This window comes from Dasypus novemcinctus, chromosome X (genome assembly GCF_030445035.2).
Source record: "Dasypus novemcinctus isolate mDasNov1 chromosome X, mDasNov1.1.hap2, whole genome shotgun sequence".
NCBI lineage: Eukaryota > Metazoa > Chordata > Mammalia > Cingulata > Dasypodidae > Dasypus > Dasypus novemcinctus.
In genome coordinates, this window is record NC_080704.1 from 17,928,063 (window position 1) to 17,937,463 (window position 9,401).

At 41.9% G+C, this 9,401-nt stretch overlaps 1 protein-coding gene across 10 annotated transcripts in view; it reads right to left on the bottom strand.

The window, feature by feature from the left end:
- Positions 1–8,947, bottom strand: part of AP1S2 (adaptor related protein complex 1 subunit sigma 2) — a 27,876-nt gene extending 18,929 nt beyond the window's left edge. For 7 of the 10 annotated variants that reach the window (XR_011648000.1, XR_009184396.2, XR_009184397.2 and 4 more), the window contains exons 1-2: positions 8,655–8,792; positions 6,439–6,617 (exon numbers count right to left, since the gene is read on the bottom strand). Coding sequence is in view for 5 of the 10 variants with exons in the window: in XM_058291620.2 (XP_058147603.1) it covers positions 6,439–6,617 (179 nt within the window). In the remaining 5 variants the exon portion in view is untranslated. Of the gene's footprint in view, positions 1–6,438; positions 6,618–8,654 lie in introns of all 10 variants that reach the window. The other 3 variants (XM_004476666.5, XM_071213372.1, XM_004476664.5) reach the window with 3 other exon arrangements.
- Between the last annotated feature and the right edge of the window lie 454 nt (positions 8,948–9,401).

A 9,401-nucleotide genomic window follows, 5' to 3' on the forward strand; every position in this document is an offset into this window, starting at 1 on the left:
GCCGATGTAGCTCAGTGGTTGAGGCCCTGCTTCGCACGTACAAAGTACCAGGTTCAATCCCCAGTATGGCCTAAAAATATATTTAAAAAATTAAAAACCTAGTAGAATTATTTGGGGAGCAGGTGTAGCTCAGTGGTTGAGCACCTGCTTCACATGTACAAGGTCCCAGGGTTCAATCCCTGGTACCTCCTTAAAAAAAAAGAGAGAGAAACATTACTTAAAAAAAAATGTGGTTCGTTTTCTGTAATACAGACACACTTGTATAGCCCAGGACATCTAATGATCTGGGCAGAACCCTGGTCTCACACGTGCTAATTTCTAATTCCAAAAAGAGGAGGTTTCTAGGATTGTGGAATAAACCCCAAGAAAAGAACAACAGGTCTACATTATTACAGAAGTTAGTGAAAGAGAACAGAAAGTTCCTGTCACTTAAGGGAAACAGACTGGTCCTCAAATTTTCCAAGGTCTACATTTTTGGACTAAAATTTAGGTTATTTATCCTTGGAGAAGGAATAAAGCTAGGAAAGCATTCATATTCTTCTCCGAATTAGAATTCCAGCATCATGGCACTAGGTTATGACTGACCCAAGGAAGCCAAACTTACTAAGTGAGCATTCTGGAAACACAGCAAATGAATATCGAGCTCCTTTGAAGATTAAAAGAACATCTTAAATGGTTCAAGTATTTTTAAGGCTTTTGAAAAGAAACAGAATATCAAAGACATTCTAAACAAAAGTGTCAGTTGAGATTGTAATTTTCAATGAGGAGCACAAATGATTTGTAGCAGTTTGATATATGGTTCATGAATTCCAAAAATAGATATTGGATTATGTTTGTAAACTGGTTTGTACCTGGGTGTGATTAAGTTACGGCTGGGGCTTTGATTGGGCCACATCAGTAGGACTTTGAGTCCCCACCCCTTGGGGGGTGGGATCTCACAGATAAAAGACATGGCAAAGGACAGGGTTGGAGTTTTGCAGCTCACCCTGTGGAGAGAGGCAAAGCCTAGAGAGCCTCATAGTCTACAGCTGACCTTGTGGAGAAAACACATGAGCTGAGCCTGGAGAGAAATGAACCCCAGGAAGAAAGGAACTCAGGAAGCCTGAAACCTTGCAGATGCTGGCAAGCCATCTTGCTCCAACACGTGGCAAAAGATGTTGGTAAGAGAAGTAACTTAATACTTTTAGGGCTTCTACCCCCAATAAATACCCTTTATAAAAACCAACTGATTTCTGGTATTTTGCCTCAGCACCCCTTTGGCTGACTAATACATAATTTTTAAAAAACACAATGGGCAATTACTGCTGATAGCATTAATGTAAAATAACATGTAGACAAACACACACAATCTCCATTTCAGGATTTCCAATACGGGCATTTCATCAATTCTTCCTCTCCAATATGAAAGTAACTAGTATTTATATAATGCCCTATTACTAATTTCAACACTATCAAAAACATTTAATCTTTTTGATCTTTTCACAGCAAGTACTATCATCCTTTATTACAGATGAGGAAAAAAAACGAGGTCCAAGAATACAGGGTCTACAAGTGCTAATGCCGGGGCACAAAACCAGACCCCACAACTGTAATTGCAAGCCTTTTCCCACTCTACTCTACAGACTCCCTTGTCCTATGTATGACTTTGCATGTCCATTCCACCTGACTTTCCCATTCTGTAAAGTTATTTTAAATGGTTTTATACAGAGTAGACATTCAAATGTGTTCATTTAATATTGTGGAGGGACTAAGTCATGGAGGACAAAACAGGGTACCACTGCCAACTTTAACGAATGGCGGCTCCTGTTTCTACCCTATGTTTCTGTTTTTTTTTTTAAAAAAGACAGTGGGATATTCAAACTCTCCATCCCTTCGTAACCCATGCTTACCAAATAGAATTTGAATTTGGAGAAACTGAGAGCTAAGATTCCCTGAACCAAGAAAATTGAAGATTCAAAGGGACTAACATAAAAATAGATAAAAAGCATGTGACTAGCTGATATGAACAGTATGCTAAATAATTCTATTACAGAGTTCACTAATATTCGGTGGAGTAAAATCCCTCTTATTCTTATTTTCAAGATTTTTTAAATGCGATTATTAAGTAAACAATCTATTGCTAGCACCATCTGTGCTCCTCATGCACTGCACTGCCTTCACTTACAAAGCAGCAGCACTTAACCACTAGTCAAAGGCCCTAAATTATACTAATCATTGGGAAACAATTAGAAAATTATCACAACTGACAAGTCTAAGCACCATCCAGTCATACTTAAAAAAAAAAAAAAACCAAAAAACTTGTAACACTATCTAAATGCTTTCTTTCACTGAGAATGGAAAAAGAGCCGTCAAAGTAATGAATCCTTTATTGCAGGTGAACATTTAGTTACCAGGATTATAAGAATGTACCACTTTTCCAGAAAGCTTAGGGAAGGAAGAAACAGAAGCATACTAACAGCTAATGTTCACTGAGTCCTCACTCTAAGTGGGGCACTAAATGTTAGCTAAGGCTTTTTGCATATTTTACCATTTTAATCCTCACAACCCTAAAAGATATTTTACTTGCATTTATAGGAGACCAAGGCTTAACTGTGCAGCCTACCTAAGGTAAGTGGTGGAACAGAGCTTTGACTCCAGAGCCCAAGTTTTATATTTAATCTATAGCCAAGAACTATATTAAATAAAACAACCCTGTACCTGGCAAGAATTAACACATACTCAAAGCAATGTTTTGAGAGCTTTGAAGTGGAAGAGAAATAAAAATTGTCATACTGATTTAGTAAAAGACTACCAAGAGAACCTGAAGTGTACTCCCTATTTTTAGAACCAAATGGTTTTTAAAAATTCAATGCAACAGGGAGCTCATTTTATTCTCTTAATGCATATTTGTAAGTCTAAATCTGAAGTAAAATTAATAATAGACTAGTAAGAAAAAAGGTATATTTGGGTATTTTTAGCACAGTGGATTAAGGCTTACTCTAATTACTGGCACTCAGAGAACATCTGAAAGTGCCTATTCTTATATTCAAAACACATGACTTCTCTGCAGTCAGCCAAATATCAGCTGACTGTTGGTGAATGTAGCTAAACTCTTGCCAATATCCACTGGTATGTTGTAAAATATTCTTTTGCTAGTAAAGAAAATCAATACAGTAATCCCTGACAAGTTCTCAAGCTAATAATTTGGTTGCATATTTATCTTCTAATAACTTAAAATGATCTTAATCTAATGCCTCGCCCATAAAATACTGCACAAAACAGAAATCAAAAAAGTATATCATGTTCTATTTATTGTCAAGGGATCTTCAAGAGCATGTATTTAGTGACAGGGAAACAAAGGCAAAATGACTTGTTCAAAGTCACAAAACTAGCTAGCTAATAGCAAAAATAAGGAATAGAATGCAAGACCCAGACTTTGTAGTTTTTTTTTCTTACCCCCTATCTCTACCTCCCCAGAAGGGGGAATTTGTGTGAGAAATACTCAAAAGGAAGAACATGGATGAGACAACATAACGAAAATGTAAAGATCACCTGCTGCTATGAACAGCAAAAGTGCTAGTTCAGAATTTCTCAGGAGCTAAACAGTCATTCTCTTGTTTAAAAGGTCTTCTCATCCAGCTGGGCTAGAGTTAACAAGTCACCTGTATTGTATCAACAAAAATATGCCCTGAAGTGGTACAACAGAAGAGGTTTTCAGTACAAAATGGGGAGGGTGTAGAGAAATAATGGTTACTGATTATAAATTCCATCTATGTATATGAATTATATCTCAATAAAGCTGTTATTAAAAAAAAGTTCACCTTTTACATAAAGGAGCTTGATGCAAGTATCAGAGTCAGGCTAAATTTCTTTTTTTTTTTTTTTAATTACTCTTTATCACTTTTTTGGGGACATGCTGAGTGCTTTGTGCAGGAACACGATCCATGGCTTTCTTGTCAGTTTAACAAACCATTTCCTTCGGCGGCAGAAAAACCTTGATTCGTGGGACTGATTGCCTTGCTGGTATTTTCCTCTTCCACACGGGGGACTCCTTTCCCTATCCAGAACTAAGCTTAAATCCCTCCCACCTTTTGTGTTTTCTTTAACCCAGTCCCCCACTCCTACCGGGGTTGTCTATAGTTGGTTACCAGCTCTTCTCCCTTCCTTCACAGCAAAGCTCCCCCAAATAGTCTACACTTGTTTAAATTTTTCCACCTCTTCCCACTTTATCTCATTCCTTCGAGAGGTCTGTCTCCTACTCCACTGAAGATGTTCCGGCAAAGGGCGTTCATGAAACGCTCACTGTAAAACCTAAGGGATTCTTCCTTCACTTTAATTGAACTTTACCTGTCATCTGGTACTGATAATGTTATTCTTGAAACTCTCTTCCCTTCCTTGACTTTGCTGTCTGGGGGTCTTGTTCAACTCCGAACATCCTTTCTTTTACCTCCTCTGCCTGCTGCTCAAATGTTGGCATTCTAATGCTTTATGCCTAATTTCCCCCCAGATTTTCACACTTAGGCTCACCCCCGTCAGAAAACTAGGTATCTTGGAACTCATGCGGGCATCTCAGAGCCAACTTGTCCAAAAATGAGGCAAGTGCTCTAGCTCACCATTTACCCAGTCAGGCAAACCAGAAATGTGGAAACCATCCCACTCCTCCCTTTCCTTCCTTGGCCTCCCAGCTTCTAGCAGTAGTCAAGTCTTAGGAAATTGACCTCTGTAGGAGCTGTCCTTTCCACATGCTAGGCCACAGGCACCATCTTTGGTTAGGACCTTTCTAATACGGTCTCCTAACTGATCTCTCAGGGGCCAGTTTCAGACCTACTCCACCTCCATCATCCTATTATCACAATGAGATTTGAAAGAAATGTAAATCTGATCTTTCACCCCTGTCTAAAACCTTTGCCTCTTTGATTAACATTTGATTTCCAGCCCCAAGTCAGTCACTAACCAGTTTTATGACCTAGGACAAGTCACTTCTCCCCAAATTCTCATTTTGATAAAACTGAAGTTTGATCAACAGCAGCAATTTTAAAATTCAGGAAATTATCTCCTGTATGGAAGGAAGATGCCAGATGAGCAGGGGAATAAGATCCCTAGTTCCTGATCTCACAAGAGCAGCCACTTCTTTTTGTTTTATTTATTAAGGTTCTCTGGCTGGGGGAAAAAAAGCTTTAAAAAAAAATCACTTGACTAGTATTTTAAGATATCTCCCAGCTCTAAAAGTCTATGATTTTTGCTATGATCTTTCTCAGCAAATACTAAACCCAACTCTGGATACAAAGTCCCCTAAAGACTGTTTCTGTTAGAAGGGAGCCTATAGTATTAAAAGAAAAATTCCCTATGTCCTATAATCTCCCTTTCTTTCCCTGACTTCTCCACCATAAAAAAACAAAAACAAAAAACCCATCTATACTTGGTGTGAAATAAAGGGAAGCTGAGAAGAAAACAAGCCTTCTCTTCAACCCTTCTTGCATCACATACTGTTAGTTCCCCACCCCCCCACACACACACCTTGTAAACAAGAGGTGATTTATTTACACGCAGAAACTCTCTTATCTTAAATTCAGCAGGGTATTCATAAGGGATGAGTAATGGGGAAGAAACAAAGTAAATGTGCACCCCCCCCTCCCAAAAAAAACAGTCTGTAAAAGAAGAAATTATACTACTTTTAACCTGTTTAGCACAATCTTGAGAAAGTTCTTTAAAGTATTAAGAGTTTCAGATATTAATAAAGAAGAATATACTACTTTCCAGGTAATAAATATTTAAGATAACATTTTTTAAAAAACCTTTTAGTGTTAAAAGGCAATCTATGAGACATTTGCAACATCAAATTTTAAAAATCTACCCTTGGCCAAAATTACATATCTAATCACACTTCCACCATGGCAATAATTATACTTCACATTAATAAACGCTACGAAAGAACGGATCCTGTATATACACAGAGTTTTTAAATATTTATGATTGAAAAGGCCTATGTACCCAAGGTATTTATAAATGATTAAGATTCTAAAAGGAAGCTAAAAGGCATGTCAAATATCAGTTCTTTTACAGATTTGTGAGGAGGAGTAAGGGAAATGGATTGGGCTGTGTCTATGCTTGTCTAAATTAAGAGAATTACTGACACAATTTAGAATATTCACCCTCTTTACCCCTGAAAGAAATGAATTCATTGAATTTTTCTAAAAAGATGATTACACATAATAACCATTTATGTATTTAATTATATGGTTAGGTAAACTATTCCGATTTTAACATTTCGATTTTAACCTAGGTAATCAAAAAAGCAGTTATCTTAAAAATACAAAGCTTCACCTTATACTTATTTCATCTACAGCTTTATTAATCATGTATAAATGTCATCTCTCAAAGGACAGCCATTTCCACATTATAAATGACCTAACATTTGACTCTGCTATGTCAACTTCCCAATAAATTAAAAAATTATACCTTTTGTAAACAATCTTCAGATCTCGCCACTCAAGAAAGCTGCACATTTTAGGTTTACGTGCTAAAACAGTCTGAACAAGTTCCCTGGTAATCTTTTTCTTCTCTTTGTCTGACAGTGGGACATACCATTTCTGCAGTCGAAGCTTTCCCTGACGACTAAAAAGCAACATAAACTGCATCTGTTAAGAAAAATAAAGCCAAGGTTACACTGATTCACAGATAGTCTTAAAATTATATGTTTTATAGAGAAGCTTTGAGGGGGGAGCGTTTAATGGACAAATGATTAGTAGCCATCAATATTTCTATGCCAATTAAAATTGCAGGTAATTCTTGTAGAAAGATCTTCTGCCTATAAGCAAACCCACCCTACTCCGGTCCATTTAAGTTTGGAAAGGATTTCAAAGGAAAAAAACCACATAAGTTGAAGTGGGAATTTTGAAGAAAAAAATAACACTTGCAATTTAAGAAACTATTTTCTACCTGGACTATACATTCCACACACTCTTAGGCAGGAAAGGAGAATTGTACACATCAATTTGCTTACATACATTTGAAACAAACAAGAGACTACTATTTTTCACCCTGAGGCCATTCCAGTTAGAGGCTAAATTTCTTGTGGAGAGACTACTCTCAGAAAGTTCTCTGCAGTTTCTGCTAGCATATGTTAAACAAAATAAAAAATCAAGATCCCGCAAATACGTTTTTCTAAATAAAAGCCTGATTTTTAGGTATTTGTTCTCATCTCTTTTAAAAAGAAGTCCAGCATAAATATACACGAAATAAAGAACTGAGTTTCCATAACATGAAAGAGAATATAAATCTTTAAAAAGCCAGAAGTAACTAGTTACACATATTCAGAGACATTACATGAAATACTTCATTTAAAACAATGTAGTATCTACAGATGGAGTGGATGCTGATTTTGCATGTATTTTATTTATACTCACATGGTTTTGTGTATACTTGTTTAGAATCCGCAAATCAATCTATTGATTAGCCTACATGTTTAATTTTTAAGGAATGCTTCTTGTAATTCAACTAGTTACCTAAACAGCAAGGTAGAATTCAGGCAGGTATTATTTTTTCTTATACTATTATAAGTTCCTTTAATAGTGTTACTGCAAGAATCATTCAAGCCCCGTTTTTAATATTCACCGCACCGTCTTGAATTGGAACATGGGGAGGGGGCATTTACACCACCAAGCCAGAATAAAATGGGCCCTTAATTTCCAAAGTCGCTAAGATATTGTCACTTTTTATGATAATCCAAAGAAAGCATCAACAAGGTACTTGCAAATTTAGGATGCGCCAACGTAACTTTACAGTTAAAAATGATTTAAGGCCCAGACCAATCTTATCTCGCCGAAAATACTTCACTGGCACAAACTATACCAAGATTATTCAGAGCTATCAACTGTCGGTATACAGCGGCACTGGAAGCGAACAGCAACTGAAGCACCAAGTGGACACTGGTAACGGAAACCCGTTACCAGAACTTGGAAAAGAACGGACCCCGTATTCCTAGAATCTTGGTGACCAGAAGGGATGGGGGTTCACTTGGGAAAGGAGTATGGGCTCAGGGTCCTGTAGCCGCCCTACAGCGCTTTAGGACGAACAAATTTAGTCTCCTTATTAAAACAAGCAGCCAACGTGGGACGAAACCAGGATGCAAGGGACAAGTATTCCTCTCTGGTTAAAAACCAATGCTTTGATTTTGCAGCAAATCACAGAGCACCGCAATTCCTCGAGGTAGGTATGAAAAAACAACGGGCGCAGCCCCGGAGCGGGGCTGGGAGCCAGAGTTCCTCGGGTCCGGCCGTCTCCGCCGCCGCCTCCCGGGGCCACAACTGCTGACCGAGCCGGCGAGGTGATGGGCAGGGAACGGGGTAGACAATGGCATCCGCCGCCGCGCAGGGGGCGCCAAGGTGCCGCCACCGCCGCCGCCCGCCACGGCGGGTCCCTCCCGAAAACGCCCCGCAAAACTTGAGGCGATTCCCTAACCACAGGTGCCGCGAGGCCGGCGCGGCGCCCCGGGCGGGCCCCCGCATCCCCCGGCGCGGCGCGGTGAGAAGTGAGTTGCGGGGCGCGGCGCCCGGGTGGCGGGCCCCGCCGGCGCGGGGTGGGGGGTCGCCGGGGCGTGGGGGGGTACGCCCAACCCTCTCTCCCTCTCCCTTTCTCTCCGACGCCGGCGCTTCGCCCGTCTTCCCGGGACTTACCGTGGCCGCGGGCCGCGGGCGCGGCGGAGCTTGGTCGGCAACTGCGGCGGCGGCGGCGAAGGGGAAACCCCTGTCGCCGCGGTGAAGAGGAGCAGCCGTTTTAGCGCGGGGAGGGGACCGCCTCGGAGAAGGGCAGGCTTAGGCGGCGAGGGGAGGGCGAGCCGGCAGACCCCGCCCCGGGGGCCGGCCGAGGGAGGAGCCGAGGTTGCGGCGACGGGAGGGGCGGGCTGGGCGACGCGCGGGAAGCAGCTCGGCCGTCGCCAACGGCACCGCAGGCAGAGCGGCGACCGCGCAGGCCGAGGAAGCCGATTGGCCGCGTCTTCGCCAAACGGGGGCGGCGTGGGCCGGAAGCCAGGCCACGTGACCCGGAAGCGGCTGCGGGGAGGGGCCGGCGCGCCTGCGCGCTCGCGCGCGTGCCTCCGAGGCGCGCGCGGGCGAGTGCCGGGGATTTTGCGAGCTGGGTCGGTGGCTTTCTGCGGTGCCTATTGCAGAGACCGCTGGCCGGATGGGGCAGGGCCCGACCTCGAAGAGCCGAATTCGAACTCGGATGGCTCTCCGAGCCCTAAGAGGGTGGGACAAGGGAGCTGTGACGGCTGCGGGTGATGGGGGGAGGGGGAGATCCTACCCTGGGGAAAACAAGTCAGCTCTTTCGTGGAGCTCGTGCGAGCGTTCAGTGGGCCTTTGGCAAGTATTCTGCCTCAAAACTCTCCGGAATCCGGCCCCTCCTTCCCATCCGCACTGCTACAG